General features: G+C 41.1%; 1 protein-coding gene across 1 annotated transcript in view; it reads right to left on the reverse strand.

The window, feature by feature from the left end:
• The window catches only part of SPG11 (spastic paraplegia 11 (autosomal recessive)), a 76,407-nt gene extending 63,357 nt beyond the window's left edge, over positions 1-13,050 (reverse strand). Inside the window, exons 1-7 of the mRNA XM_010845189.1 lie at positions 12,782-13,050; positions 10,204-10,388; positions 9,118-9,342; positions 7,226-7,427; positions 3,485-3,622; positions 2,844-3,292; positions 1,313-1,458 (exon numbers count right to left, since the gene is read on the reverse strand). Of these exons, the coding sequence (XP_010843491.1) occupies positions 1,313-1,458; positions 2,844-3,292; positions 3,485-3,622; positions 7,226-7,427; positions 9,118-9,342; positions 10,204-10,388; positions 12,782-12,984 (1,548 nt within the window). The 5' untranslated portion in view covers positions 12,985-13,050. The remainder of the gene's footprint in view (positions 1-1,312; positions 1,459-2,843; positions 3,293-3,484; positions 3,623-7,225; positions 7,428-9,117; positions 9,343-10,203; positions 10,389-12,781) is intronic.
• Positions 13,051-16,782: the final 3,732 nt, after the last annotated feature.

Consider the following 16,782-nt stretch of genomic DNA (forward strand, 5'->3'; position numbering starts at 1 on the left):
GTATTCCCATCTCTTGAAGAATTTTCCAGTTTATTATGATCCACACAGTCAAAGGTTTTGGCATAGTCAATAAAGCAGAAATAGATGTTTTTCTGGAACTCTCTTGCTTTTTCCATGATCCAGTGGATGTTGGCAATTTGATCTCTGGTTCCTCTGCCTTTTCTAAAACCAGTTTGAACATCTGCAAGTTCACGGTTCATTACTGAAGCTTAGCTTGGAGAATTTTGAGCATTACTTTACTAGCGTGTGAGATGAGTGCAATTGTGTGGTAGTTTAAGCACTCTTTGGCATTGCCTTTCTTTGGGATTGGAATGAAAACTGACCTTTTCCAGTCCTGTGGCCACTGCTGAGTTTTCCAAATTTGCTGGCATATTGAGTGCAGTGCTTTCACAGCATCATCTTTTAGGATTTGAAATAGCTCAACTGGAATTCCATCACTTCCACTAGCTTTATTTGTAGAGATGCTTCCTAAGGCCCACTTGACTTCACATTCCAGGATGTCTGGCTCTAGATGAGTGATCATACCATCTTGATTATCTAGGTAGTGAATATGTTTTTGTACAGTTCTTCTGTGTATTCTTGCCATCTCTTCTTAACATCTTCGGCTTCTGTCAGGTCCATACCATTTCTGTCCTTTATTGTGCCCATCTTTGCATGAAATGTTCCTTTGGTATCTCCCATTCTGCTGTTTTCCTTTTTCTTTGCACTGATCACTAAGGAAGGCTTTCTTATCTCTCTCCTTGCTATTCTTTGGAAATATCTTTCCTTTTCTCCTTTGCTTTTCACTTCTCTTCTTTTCACAGGTATTTGTAAGGCGTCCTCAGACAGCCATTTTGCCTTTTTGCATTTCTTTTTCTTGGGGATGGTCTTGATCCCTGACTCCTATACAACACCATGAGCCTCTGTCCACAGTTCATCAGGCACTCTGTCTTCAGATCTATTCCCTTGAATCTATTTGTCACTTTCACTATATAATTGTAGGGGTTTGATTTAGGTCATACCTGAATGGTCTAATGGTTTTCCCTACTTTCTTCTATTTAAGTCTGAATTTGGCAATAAGGGGTTCATGATCTGAGCCACAGTCAGATTTCTTTCTTAAATAGTGTTCATTATGTTACTTCAAAGCCAAAAAGGGTAAATTGCTAAGCAGAATTAGGGTAATGAAACAGCCAAAACTAGGCAAATGGATGGGTAAAGGCAATGCATCTTTTGTTGCTAGGTTGCATATTATCTCCCAACTCTTTGGCCATATAAGAGTAAACAACAGAAAATAATCGAACATCATCATACTACAGACACTAAATTCTGTTACCTCTAGCGCATGTATGGGGATGGAACACCGCCCCCAACCATTGAGATGACAAAGAGAGTCCACAGTACTGGCACTTCCGTGGATCATCAGCCTATTTAAAAATTCCTCTTGAGTCAAACCAAACAAAATCAGAGAGAGTCCACTTTCTACAAGACAAAAAGTCAGCTTTAATAAATTATTAGGACTTAGGTTTTAGTGTTATGACAGGAATTAATTTCTAACTACTCAATACTTCAGTACTGTAATTACTAATGTTTATTGGGTACTGGTAACTAATGACCTCAATTAATACATTCATCATAATTTTTCAAAGAATAATTTCAATTTTCAAAACAGTAAACACGAGACAAATTCTCATAAGAACAATGAATCCTATGAAATAGCACTAAACCTACTTTGTACAATCTTGCACAATCAATACTGTCTTAACTGTATCCTGTATAATCTTGTATAATTGCATTTTGTATAATGTAAAAAATTATATCTTGCACAATCAATACCTGGAACCTTTACCAAAATAAAGCAATTAATAGCACGCTCTGATACACAGAAATACGTGATTACCAAAATTGAGATACTGAAGAAGAAACACACAGTTCAATCAGAACACTCAGTAGCTTTACAGGAAATTATGGGATAAATGCTGAATCAACATATATCTGACACACCAAACTCAAATACCTATGGGAGCCAAGCAGGTGGGGAGAGAAGTACAAGAAAACGTAACCTAAAAAAAAAAAAAAAAAAATTGAAAAACAAAACCAAAACAAAACAACCTGAAAGGAACTGGCCCATCTAAGGCCACTGAAATTTGGCTTCAATCCATAAATTGGAGGAGGGATGAAGGCCAGTAGGCCAAATCTTTTATTTTTCAGTAACAACTAAACTGCCAGATTGTGTGAAATCCTCTAATTTTACATGCTTATAATAAATAAAATGTCTTTTAAAAGCCTGGACTTTCCTGGTGGCTCAGATGGTAAAACATCGGCCTACAATGTGGAATATCCATGTTCGATTCTTGGGTTGGGAAGATCCTCTGGAGAAGGAAATGGCAACCCACTCCAGTACTCTTGCTTAAAAAATCATGTGGAGAGAGGAGCCTGGTAGGCTACAGTCCATGGAGTCACAAAGAGTCGGACATGACTGCACAACTAAACTTTCAAAAACTTTTTAGAAGTTTAGGTAGTGCAGGCCAAACAAAATAAATCTGAGTTCATACACAGTCCATGAGCTACGAGCTTGCAACCTCTGCCTACACAGACTGAAGTCCTGTGAAAGACTTGCTAGGTTAAAAACCAACCTTCCTTAAACTCTTTCTGACTTAGTATCCTAAGCATTTAGCTGAGCAGAATTAATCTTAACTAAAAATCAAACACATAGACAACAGTACTAAGAGTAACACCGAATTTTCTCCATCAAAGCTTAGGCTTAGAGGTGCGAGCAGGCACCACCACCACTCAGGCAGCAGAAGTAAAACTGGCATTAGGACAGCCCTCCGCGTGGATTTCAACCTGTTACAAGATGTCCTTACCTGTCAAGACGAGGCACAGCTGCTGGACTCCACCACTGTCTACAGGAATACATTTTTTGCCCAGTGAAAAACACTGCGTGCTCTGGGTTTCCAAGTCCCACAGGACAATGGTCCAGCCTGTGCTTTCCCCTGCCCAAGTAAACAGTGCAGTGAAGCCTGTCACAGACACACAAGTAAGCTCAAGGGGCTCCTCCTGTTCCCTGATGTGCATCCTTTTCCACACTCTTCCTGGATCACTGGTCCTGGCAGGGCCTTTCTGTGGAAAATTACATGGGCTACATGTCACATCCTGTGGAATGAAGGCCCAGTCTGACACACTGGTACTGCGGTTACCAGATTCAGGGGACTCCAGATGCGAAATATCCTGGAACCACGGAGCACAGCAGGAACCTCCCAGCTTGGAGCTCTTTATTGTTTCATTCAATGATGACAGCTGGGCTTTCCAAGACCTGGGAGATAGCACAGAACTCATGTCTGTGACAGTGGAAGGCAGTAAGTGAGGCACTAAACCAAGCAAAGATGCACTTAGGGAAGTAAAAGTATCTGCTCTGTAAAGACTTAAGTGAAAAGGTACAGTGTCAGCCTCACACACACACAAAAATGAAAATAATAAAGTAAATCTAAAAAGGAGGTTTCTGTACCTATCAATTCGGAAGGAAAACTTGGTCAGTTTCATGTTGTAGTCAGAATTAACAGGATCATCTTCATCTATCCCCTTGGGACCTTCAATAGGGCTGTCTTGTAGAGTTTTTTCACATAACAGATGTCCTGGATATTGCCTATGTTTTGAAAACAATAGTCATGGTAAAAAATGATGGTCAAACCCAAATCCATGTTATTGCCTCTCTTGTTAAAAATGGAAAGGAAAACAGGGTGGAGGTGTTACAGAGCAGAAAGAATACAGACAGTAAGTTTCCCTGACCTAGACGCCTCACCTCCATTGCTTTAGACACACTAATAAAACTATGTTGTGTATATGAAGCTAATAATGTAACATTATATGTCAATTACATGAATTAAAAATATTTTTACCCTTAAGGGAAGTTAGTTTTATGAAGAGACAAGAGCATGTATTATCTACTGCACTGTAGATGTGAAACTAAAAACTTTTACCTGAACTAATGTATTTGAATTTTTCAACAACCTTATGAGGTAAATATACGCCAGTTTTGTAGCTATAGAAACTGAGGCTCAGAGAAACAGTGCAGCTGGATTTGAACCAGGTGAATGTGACATAACCCCAGGTGTTTAATCACCCACCACCACAAAGTGAGATTTAGGCTGAGACCAGGGAAATACTTAATAGCTAGGAAAGCAAAGTATGAATGCAGGTGTAGATGCAGAGTGTATGTAACATGAGGCTGGAGAGCTTTGCAAGAGACAAATGGGGTCAGGCTTTATGGGCTACTAAGGATTGTTAGCTTTCATCTTGGGGAAGGAGGAAAGAAGCTAGACAAGGGGTTTAAGCAGAGAAGCCATATGATAAGACACAGAGGAGTGGCTGTGTGAGACCGGGATGTACGTAACCCCCTGAGCACTTAGTTAAGTTATTAACCATTTCAACAATTTGAAGGTAACAGCGTGACTTGCATTTGTCAAGGACATGATGTTAGAGAAAGCAGGGTGACAAGTGAAGAAATATGATCTGTGGAGAAAGCAGTTCCCCCGCCAACAAAAGATATGTACTCTGTCCCCACATGTTCATACCTGCCTACACTCTGAAAAGATATGCATTTAAACAACATCACTTTGGCTACTCCGTAGAGGGTGAATTTGAGCGGGGAAGAACAGAGACCAATTACGAGGCTGGTAAGCTAATTCAGATAAGTGATGACAGCAGCATGGATCAAAGTGATGACAAAGAAGTTAAGAAAAGTGGAAAAGATTCAGGAAGCCCTCAGGACCTAGAATGACTAGGACCTGGTGATTAGATGGACATGGATCTAATACTTAAGAGGCTGGAGATCTAGAAAAGACAGGAAACAGAAAATGGTCCCCGAGGAGGAGGAAAGAATGGGATTCAGAGCACACGCAGAGGGATGGGCCTGCATGGGAACAGGAAACCCCTTTCCTGTAACAGGGCAGAATATGGAGAAGACGCGTGCAGGGAAGTGAGGAATTTCATGTGAGAAACAGAAGGAGCTCCCGTGAGACAGGGTCTACTTCCTTTATAAAGTAGGAGGTAAAGTCATCCAAGAACAGTTGAGGGTAAAGAGATGAATAAAGGTTTGAGAAAAACGGATGTTTAAAACATTGCTGCCAAAAAAAAGGACTCATGAAAAATATCACTGTAAAGTTTCCAGGCAACATAAGAGACCACATAAGGCATGAGTGTGAACTTTTAGTGGTATCAATTTTTATTTATGGTGTTCTCACAAGTGCTCAGTTGTGTGGATGCAGGGAATAAGACAGAATTAAAAAATGTGTTAGACCAAGTGCTATCACACAGCAGGATCAAGAGTTTAGGGCGCATTCAAAAAAGTGAACACAATGACAGGTCACAGAATCTACACTATAAAGAGGGACGTGAAGACAGAGGGAGATGCAGTCGTCACTCGTGATGTCAGTGTATGGAAATTGCAGTGAGGCCAGATGAGAGAAGTGGGGGTACCTCAGTAAGCAAGATGTAGTTCAGGAAGTTGTGGTCAGAGTGGGATGTGTGGAAAAGTGATTTAGGGGAGGAATAGTTTCATATACTGACAAAGCCCAGGGTATGACTACGAGAATGGACAGCTAAGGTAAACTGGAAGAAAAAGTTACTGACAGCAAATTGAACGAACAAATCATGTGGCGCTTACATGAGCTTACAAACTCTATAGGAAACACAAAAAATTAGGGAAGTAATGAAAGACTATACAATTAAGTGCTAAACTGTAGTTCAAAGCAAAAAGTGCCAAAGAAGTTCAAAGAGAAGAAAAAGTATAAAATGAGCAGAAATTTACAAGTGGAAGGGATTTTAGTAAGGAATGACTTCATAAAAGAGGTGGATCTCAGAGCGGGAACAGGACTTGATAAAATGAAAAGGGGTGGCTGATATTCCTCATGGTGGGAAAGAACTAGAGCTGGAGGCAGGAATGGAAAAAATACTTTTAGATTTCATAGTGTACTTACAAAATATAGGGTCAAGTTCCTCGAGAAGTTATATTAATTAAAGAGCACTCACGTAGATAATTAACAAATAGAGAGAGACTGTTCATTTAGATGGACAGGACAGATCCCCAAACTGACTATAGGGAAGGGAGCAGGAGTTCTTCATTGGCTGATGTTACAGTGGCCGAGTTCAAAGGAATCTGTCCCAAGGAATGTGCCTGGTGCCCCCTTCAGGGTTCTCTTGGGGTGCTGCCAAAACATCCCGAGGAGCAGAACCCTGCACTCAAGGATCAGGGGAGGCAAGTGGGTTCTCCTTCCTCTTCACCTGTTAAACTGTTTACCAAGGAATCTGATTAGGAGGTAACTCTACATATACAAGATATATTTCAGTCAGTGAAAATGGCCTACTGATACACAAGCATACAACCTGAAAATGTGATAATCATTCCGGCTTAAAAATTCTAAAAAATACGTTAAAAAGCCACTAAAAACAAAAAACCACACTAGTAAGACGTTCTGGCTGATATGTGAGGATGAAATTAACTCATCGAAGTACATTCCCAATTACTCAAGGATATGTTTATTTCATTCACATTAAACTAGGACCAAAAATCCTAATGGCTTGAAATGTCCCTTAATTCTGAAAGTCATAAATGTTGATTAGCCTACTTGCAAGTTGCAATAAACAGGTGCTGTGTACATGGGTATGCACAATCAGATACAAACATGTTCCCTTCCAACATAAGATGAGAAGCAACTAGAATTTCTAAATCAAAAAGCTACACACAGAAGTACTCAATTTTCACTAATATATTCAGAAAGTTGCCGGTGTGGGCCCTCCACAGGAAACACCTGAGAACATCCTAAGATTGGAAAAAGGTGGATCCCATAGGCGGCCAGGACCATAAGCCACATAAGATAAAATTCTAACAGGGTAAATCCCATTTTTCTTCTGCTCTGGCACTGGAAAGAAGTGAGGAGATTACTATAATAGCTAAGAGTTTTTAAAATTGTGCTCGGTTACTTTTTACATATGATGACATAAGCTATCTATAATATAAATATAAATCAAAATAAAAACTTCAATATGCATCCAGAAATAAAAAATAGTCAGTGGTCATCTGTACATATTTTTATATAGTAACAAGCTCACTATGTAGTACCTAGAATGTAGATAAAGGAAGAAAACTGGTTAAAAGAAAGGGAAAAAAAAAGGCTAACAAGTACATTTTTTAACCTCTTTTTGGCTCTAATTATTTACCTCAAATTAGAGAAGGAAGTAATCTACATACCTGAAGTACAAAGTCAAGTTAAGAGCAACTGCAGTATTGGAGAAGCCCACGACCACTACAACATCCAGGTCCTGAGACACTTTCAGTGAAGTAAATGAAGAACTCTTGGCTGGCTCCTGTTGCTGCTCATTACACATATCTTCTTGAGCAAGTGCTAAATCCACATGAGCTACTTGTTTACCATCCACAATGTCAAAAATGTCTTTGAGTTAAGAGTTAGAGAAAATGTCAGTCTTAAGTATGCCCAAACACTTAAAACACAGAACAGGACAGAGTTACAGACTTCATCGTTCCAACCTTGTAGGTATAATAACAGGAGAATGGACATTAAAGAACCCATCATGTTAACCAGGTGACTATGACTTTAGTGACCCAATAAACAACCTGGCAGAGTTTATTCAACAGTGCTCCCTCAATCTCCACTCTGTGCCAGCCCTCAAGACATCACGAACATTTTCCACTAGAGTTCTGCAACTGTGCTGTTCAAAAGAAACAGTGCGAGGCACATTTGTCATTGTAAATTTTCTAGCAGCCTTATTAAAAAAGTAAAAAGAAACCAGTGAACCTAATTTTAATACATTATCTAACCCAGTATATCCAAAATATTATCTCTACATGTAATTAATATAAACATTGATACATTTTACATATTTTTTCGAAATTGTTCAAACTGAGTTATTTTATACTTTTAGCACATTTCAATTGGGACAATTTTCATTGCAATTATTTGATCTGTATTTAGACTACAAAAATTTGTATTTAATAACTTGGAACAGCCAAGTCGTTCCAAACATACTCTAAAGTTCTCCAATAACTGAATCAAGTATCGGATGTTAAAGTAATTAAATACAACTAAGAATTCAGTTTTTCAGTCACACTAGCCAGTTTCAAGTGTCCAACAGCCACACATGCCTACTGCCTACCGTGTCGGACAGTGCATTTCTGTAACCTGGCAACAAAAACAAAGTTAATCCAATATTCTGTAACATTTTTTATAATACAATAACCTGTATTTTTACAAAAGAAATTTTAATACAGACTATGATACATATAAAATACTACTATTTGGTCACTACCATGGTGGCTCAGTGGTAAAGAATCAGCCTACAATGCAGGAGACACGTGTTTGATCTCTGGGTTGGGAAGATCCCCTGGAGGAGGAAATGGCAAACCATTTCAGTATCCTTGCCTGGAGAATCCCATGGACAGAGGAACCTAGCAGGCTACAGTCCATGCGGTCACAAAGAGTCAGACATGACTGAGTATGCATGCACACAAACGATATATGTAAAATAGAAAAAAAATGAAATAAAAGTTCCAAAAACACTACTATAAGGGTCGTTCTTCAAATAATCTTCAAATAATTTTTAATATAATTCTGCCGGTGACCTATGAATCTAAGGACAAAAAAAATCTGTGACAGTTTCCAAAAACAAACTTAAAAAAACGGTTATGCAAACAATATGATTTCCTAATACGACCGAAGCATTAGAGGCAGTAAGAGATAAGATTATACTCATACACGAAAATGAGTGTATTACATCATAAGCAGTCATCTAAATCCCTCCTGGAACAAGCACAAAACTGATATTTAATAAATAATATTTTAAATAAATGGGTAATACAGAATATACCCAATTTAAAAACATAGATAAGCTAGATGGTTATGACTATGAAAAAATGTGTATTTATAAACTGAAAAATATCTGAATGGAATATAAAGCAATGCAGCTGAGTATCTGAAGTTCATGAAGAGCTTTTTCTCCGAAAGGTTTACTGAGAAATTAACCATTCCACCTATAAGCCAGTCCCTAAACTTAAAAGCCTAAAAAGGCTCATTTTCCTAGGTATTCTCCTCCCACCGACATCAACATCTTTACCAAAAAGGATACAGATCCAGCCTAAACTACTCAAAACAAAGAGAATTCCTCTGCAGAGCTGCGTGTCAATAATCCTGTCCACTGCCTGCACAGGTAAGGGTAATGTGCAACAGCTGAGTACCCTAATCTCAGCATCTCTTTCAGGAAACATAACATGTAGGACAACACATTTGTTGATGAACAATAATGATGTGTTGTTGTGAAATGACAGAATCCTCAAAGATAATAAGGAAATACCTATAAAACAAAAGGATATTACATCAAACTCACTGGTCACAATTTTACAACTGGTAAATTTGGTGCTGTTAACACAAACAGATGAAACAAAAAAGAATCAGCATTTATCTTAGTCCAACTCTAGACAATTACTGATCAAACTCAGCTAAGCAAGTGGTCACTGGAAGGTAGGTGAGGGAATGAATGAAGATGACCTACGATCTCTCTGTGCCTTCTGTTTCTGGCCAGAGTGTAATTTAAAAACCCACATGATTAAAAAAGGTTCTTACCCACGAGACCCCAGAAGAACCATCACAGACTCTTTTTTTTAAAAGGAAAAGAAGAAACATAAGCAGGGTGGCAAGAATGCTACGGCCTTAAAAATAAATGCCTGAGTGCTTTGATTTCTGCTCCCTGAAGCCCTCAGGATAGGATGTAGCAAACAGCTCTGTGACCAGTCCAGATCAGCAGATTAACCAAGAGAAATATAACATCAGCCACAAAAGTGAGCCACATGTATAATTTTAAATTTTCCAGTAACTGCACTGAAAAAAAAAAAAAAAACCCACAGGTAAAACTAATTTTATTATATTATTTACCTCATCTTCAAAACATCAACATGTAATTAATACAAAAACTATTAATGAGATATTTTACTTTTTTAGTACCAAGTTTTCAAATCTGGAATGTGTACTTGACATTTGAAGGACACATTAATTCATATTAACTACATTAACAGCCTCGTGTAACTAGTGCCTACTGTACTAGACAGGGCAAATATCCCTCCCTGATTTTACCTCTGTAAGAACTGTTCCTGAAATATATAAAATTACATAGTAATATAGATTCAAACATGCTGCAAGACTACCTGCAAATACTTACTGATATTTTGATCTTCAACAAGCTTCTGCAATGTCTCTTCACTATAGCTATATAAAATGGTTGCATCACATCTTCCATGTTCCAAATTAAATTCACAGATGAGCAGTTCATAATTTTCAGTAAGAGCAAGCAGTCTGGGCTTGTTGTTTGGTGTCCCGCTGTGATGAGAATCCTCCCACACAAACCTAAGGAAAAAGTTTAGACTATGATTATATTCTACATCCACAATAATACTTACCCACAATGGTGAGGGTAAAATGGCAGAAAGAGGAGAGAACTTTTTGGTTCACCTAAGAGCATTCATTCTATACACAACCTAAGGGAATGTAAACTGCTCTAGATTTCAGCCCCTTTTCCCTTTCTCCTTCCCTTCTCACTTCTTTCCCCTCAACATCCTTCAGGGCAACACAAGAATACAGGAGTGGGTGGTGAAGAGGGGGCAAAGAGCAAGAAATGGTGGCTGCTCTTATTCCATTTCATCCTAAATCCAGACTGATGATATGCTTAAAGAAACTGTCATGATCAAGGATAAGTTTCAATAACCGAATGTCTATTATTTATAAGAGATGGTCTTCACAATAAACAAAAAATGTTCTGCTAACATAAATGCTTTCAATCACTTTTTTAAAAAGTGATTATTGCATTTATAGACTTTAAAGACTTTAAAGAGGCATATCACAGAATAGCTCTATCCAACAGAACTTTCCATGAGATGGAAGTGTTCTACGAATCTCCAAGGTCCAATACAGCAGCCAACTGCCACATGGGGCTACTGAGCACTTGAAATATGCTCAGTGAGTGCAACCGAGGAACTAAATTTTCAATTTTAAGTCACATGTGGCTAATGGCTAGCATATGGGGCAGTGCAGTTATAAAATATATAACGCAGTACAAAGTCAACATACCAACACGACTAACAAGGATGGAATAAGACTATTAATGCTACAGCTTCAAATTAAATTGTTACATTTAAAAATAAAAAAGCCCAGATTTTGAAAACAATGCAGATGAAGCTACCATGCTGATAAAGTTCCTTTTTTTAAAAAAAGCTTTTTTCCACAAAAGAAATGTTTTATATCTAAAAACAGTGAACTTGGTGCTATGTCAGAGAAAAAATATTGACATTTTGTATTTTTGTCTTTATACCTAGAATGATGTTTCATAAACAGCCAATACCTGACTGTTTACACTGAAGTCTGAAAATGTTAAATATGGAAATGGATAAACAAATTAAAATATATTTAAAAGCAAAATACTGTGAAACGAGTAACATCATTAGCACATGGGACCATATTGCCACGTGGAAAGCCGGATTTTTCACGGAACAGATTACAGAATGCACAATGATTCAACAATATACACAAAAGACCCTGTATATCGGTATAGTCTACCAACATGCGATTATGGCAGAAAAGTGAAAGTCGTGTCCGACTCTCCTGGCATTGCAGGCGGCTTCTTTACAAACTGAGCTATCAGGGAAGCCCCACTGGCAGAAAAGTAGGAAGCAAACTCTGTACCCTATAAATTTGTCCTTATTTTTACCCTATGAATTACTCGAATTAAAACTTAATTCAGTTAAAAAAAAAAAAGCTAAAACCTTGTCTTCCATGCTCTTCCTCCCACTAATCTGCATTAGTTTACATAAGCCCCCAATTATTTCATGTCAGTTCTGCTTATCTTCTATTAGGATCTCTGACTCATTCCTCTCTTTACAGGACTGTGTTCATCGGTACTTAATAATGCTGAATCAACTAACTTAACGAGAGAGAATCCTTTTCCTAGCAGCTAGAGACTAGGAGTAAAGAAAACATGAAACCCACTGAAGCATTCAGGGATTTACCAAACGACTCTCTACTGTGAGGCACTGTTGTACGACCTGGAGATTCCAAGACTATTTGGCTACTAAAGCCGTAAAGAAACATTTCTAAAACGTTTTATTAAAGAGTCCAAAGCCTCGGATGGCACTCTCAAACTTAACGATATAAAACGTAAGAGTTACAGACGACTGAAATTGTTTTTCTGTCTTACCGACCACACAGCACCACGTGTATTAAGAACTGTCTGACTACACCTTTCAGGCACTACTCCTAGGTAACGAGCAGCGCGCATAATAAGCACTTGTTAGGAAAATACATTAATGAATAGAAAATGCAGGCTCTATCTATCCTTCAAAGGGGAGCGGGGAGAGTAAGCTCAAAAGTGAAGGAAACAGCTATCTGTATCCCGCATTAGAATAACAACACGACAATGGAAATGAGACGATGCCCCCCAGCTGGCGTCTTCAACAAATTTAACTGAAGAAAATGGGCGTGGGGTAGAGCACGGTGACGAGAAATCAAACTCTGTAGAACGAATAAAAAAGCTCAGAGCCCAAACAGGGACTCCTACAACTCCCCGCGTGCGGAGAATCTGGGTGCGGTCTCCGCCCACCGGGAACGGAAAAGGGGAACACGACCGCCGTGCGGCTCTGAGGGGGCCGGGCCCGCCTCAGGCGGGCGCCCCGCCGTCACTCCGCTCCCGCCGCCCCCAGGCCAAGAGGCGCGCTCCCTTCACCGCCCGGCCCGGCCGCAGCTCTTACTGCCGAAAACAGCCTTCCAGGCGGCAGTCGCCCCCGCCTCGGCCGCCCGGCGCCAAGGGAAGTACGTGAAGGCTGCCTGCGGCCGTCAGACTCCCCAGGGCCGCCTGCTCTCTGTGCAGCTGCGCCCGAGACCCCAGTCGCCCTACGGCCTCGGCGGGGACCGGCACCAACAAAACGGGCAGCGCGCCCTGCTCCGCAGCCATCCTGGCCCACCGCCCCTTCCGGCCCGCGTGCCGAGTCCCGCGCCCCGCGCCTGCGCGCTGCTCCCGACCCGGTCTCCGCCTCGTGACACCCCCCCCCAACCCCCTGCCGCGTCGTACGCCTGCGCAGTGCGCCGACCCGCTCCCCGCCTCCTGACCCCCACCTCCCGTCGCGTCGTGCGCCTGCGCGATGCGCCGACCTGCTCCCCGCATCGTGACCCCCGGCGCCGCCCACCCCAGCGAAAGCAAGTCTTAGTTTGTTTCAGGGAGAGAAAGTTGGAGGTCTTCGTTAGCGGTTGAAGAGGGACGTGGCAACTATTTTCAATGTTATGTCACCCTCTGCTCTCACCCTTGCTGCCGCCCATCTACTGAGGCCAGCCCCTGCCTCTGTATCCACTTCTTCAGTTCAGCTCAGTCGTGTCCGACTCTTTGCGACCCCATGGACTGCAGCACACCAGGCCTCGCTGTCTATCACCAACTCCCGGAGTTTACCCAAATTCTTGTCCATTGAGTCAGTGATGTCATCCAACCATCTCATCCTCTGTCGTCCCCTTCTCCTCCAGACCTCAATCTTCCCAGCATTAGGGTCTTTTCAAATGACTCAGTTCTTTGCATCAGGTGGCCAAAGTATTGGCGTTTCAGCTTCAACATCAGTCCTTCCAATGAACACCCAGGACTGATCTCCTTTAGGCTGAACTGGTTGGATATCCTTGCAGTTTCAGGGACTCTCAAGATTGTCTTCTCCAACACCACAGTTCAAAAGCATCAATTCTTCGGTGCTCAGCTTTCTTTATATAGTCCAAAGGCGATAGCACTCTTGCCTGGAAAATCCCATGGACGGAGGAGCCTGGTAGGCTGCAGTGCATGGGGTCGTGAAGAGTCCGACAGGACTGAGCGACTTCACTTGCATTTTCATGCATTGGAGAAGGAAATGGCACCCCACTCCGCTGTTCTTGCCTGGAGAATCCCAGGGACGGGGGAGCCTGGTGGGCTGTCGTCTGTGTGGTCGCACAGAGTTGGACACGACTGAAGCGACTTAGCAGCAGCACATCCATACATGACTACTGGAAAAACCATAGCTTTGACTATTTGGACCTTTGTCAGCAAGGTAATGTCTATGTTTTTTAATATGCTGTCTAGGTTGGTCATAACTTTTCTTCCAAGGGGCAAGCGTGTTTTAATTTTATGGCTGCACTCACCATCCGCAGTGATTTTGGAGCCCCCCCAAAATAAAGTATGCCACTGTTTCCACCATTTCCCCATCTGTTTGCCATGAAGTGATGGGGCCAAGTGCCATCTTAGTTTTCTGAATGTATAGTTTTAAGCCAACTTTTTCACTCTCCTACTTCACTTTCATCAAGAGGCTTTTTAGTTCCTCTTCACTTTCTGCCATAAGGGTAGTGTCATCGGCACATCTGAGGTTATTGATATTTCTCCCGGCAATTTAGATTCCAGCTTGTGCTTCTTCCAGCCCAGCTTTTCTCTTGATGTACTCTACATGTAAGTTAAATAAGCAGGGTAACAATATACAGGCTTGGAGTACTCCTTTCCTGATTTGGAACCACTCTGTTGTTCCCATGTCCAGTTCTAACTGTTGCTTCCTGACCTGCATACAAGTTTCTCAAGAGGCAGGTCAGGTGGTCTGGTATCCCCATCTCTTTCAGAATTTTCCACAGTTTATTGTCATCCACACAGTCAAAGGCTTTGGCATAGTCAATAAAGCAGATGTGTTTCTGGAACTCTCTTGCTTTTTCTGTGATCCAGCAGATGTTGGCGATTTGATCTCTGGTTCCTCTGCCTTTTCTAAAGCCAGCTTGAACATCTGGAAGTTTACGGGGCACATAATGTTGAAGCCTGGCTTGGAGAATTTTGAGCATTACTTTACTAGCGTGTGAGATGAGTGCAATTCTGTGGTAGTTTGAGCATTCTTTGGCATTGCCTTTCTTTGGGATTGGAATGAAAACTGACCCTTTCCAGTCCTGTGGCCATTACTGAGTTTTCCAAATTTTCTGGCGTATTGAGTGTAGCACTTTCACAGCATCATCTTTTAGGATTTGAAATAGCTCAACTGGAATTCCATCACCTCCACTAGCTTTGTTTGTAGTGATGCTTCCTAAGGCTCACTTGCCTTCCAAATCCAAGATGTCTGGCTCTGGGTTGGTGATCACATCATTGTGATTATCTGGGTCATGAATATCTCTTTTTGTATAGTTATGTGTATTCTTGCCACCTCTTCTTAATATCCTCTGCTTCTGTTAGGTCCATGCCATTTATGTCCTTTATTGTGCCCATCTTTGCCTGAAATGTTCCTTTGGTATTTCTGATTTTCTTGAAGAGATCTCTAGACTTTCCCATTCTATTGTTTTCCTCTTTTTCTTTGCATTGCTTTCTGAGGAAGGCTTTCTTAGCTCTGCTTGCTCTTCTTTGGAACTCTGCATTCAAATGGGCATATCTTTCCTTTTCTCCTTTGCCTTTCACTTCTCTTCTATTCACAGTTATTTCTAAGGCCTCCTCAGACAACAATTTTACCTTTTTGCATTTCTTTTCTTTGGGAATGGTCTTGATCGCTGCCTCCTGTATATGTCACGAACTTCCCTCTGTAGTTCATCAGGCACTCTATCAGATCTAATCCCTTGAATCTATTTGTCACTTCCACTATATAATCATAAGGGGTTTGATTTAGGTCATACCTGAATGGTCTGACCTTCAACGTGGGATAGATCCTCTGGGCCCGGGCGTCGGTGAGGAGATACCCCTCGTCCAAGGTAAGGAGCAATGGCTGTGCTTTGCTGGAGCAGCAGTGAAGAGATACCCCATGCCCAAGGTAAGAGAAACCCAAGTAAGACGGTAGGTGTTGCAAGAGGGCATCAGAGGGCAAACACACTGAAACCGTACTCATAGAAAACTAGTCAATCTAATCACACTAGGACCACAGCCTTGTCTAACTCAATGAGACTAAGCCATGCCCGTGGGGCAACCCAGGATGGGCGGGTCATGGTGGAGAGATCTGACAGAATGTGGTCCACTGGAGAAGGGAATGGCAAACCACTTCGGTATTCTTGCCTTGGGAACCCCATGAACAGTATGAAAAGGCAAAATGATAGGATACTGAAAGAGAAACTCCCCAGGTCAGTAGGTGCCCAATATACTGCTGGAAATCAGTGGAGAAATAACTCCAGAAAGAATGAAGGGATGGAGCCAAAGCAAAAACAATACCCAGCTGTGGATGTGACTGGTGATAGAAGCAAGGTCCGATGCTGTAAAGAGCAATATTGCATAGGAACCTGGCATGTCAGGTCCATGAATCAAGGCAAATTGGAAGTGGTCAAACAGGAGATGGCAAGAGTGAATGTCGACATTCTAGGAATCAGCGAACTGAAATGGACTGGAATGGGTGAATTTAACTCAGATGACCATTATATCTACTACTGTGGGCAGGAATCTCTCAGAAGAAATGGAGTAGCCATCATGGTCAACAAGAGAGTCCAAAATGCAGTACTTGGATGCAATCTCAAAAACGACAGAATGATCTCTGTTCGTTTCCAAGGCAAACCATTCAATATCACAGTAATCCAAGTCTATGCCCCAACCAGTAATGCTGAAGAAGCTGAAGTTGAACGGTTCTATGAAGACCTACAAGACCTTGTAGACCTAACACCCAAAAAAGATGTCCGTTTCATTATAGGGGACTGGAATGCAAAAGTAGGAAGTCAAAAAACATCTGGAGTAACAGGCAAATTTGGCTTTGGAATATGGAATGAAGCAGGGAAAAGACTAATAGAGTTTTGCCAAGAAAATGCA

Source organism: Bison bison, unplaced genomic scaffold (genome assembly GCF_000754665.1).
Source record: "Bison bison bison isolate TAMUID 2011002044 unplaced genomic scaffold, Bison_UMD1.0 scf7180017864213, whole genome shotgun sequence".
NCBI classification, from domain to species: Eukaryota; Metazoa; Chordata; class Mammalia; order Artiodactyla; family Bovidae; genus Bison; species Bison bison.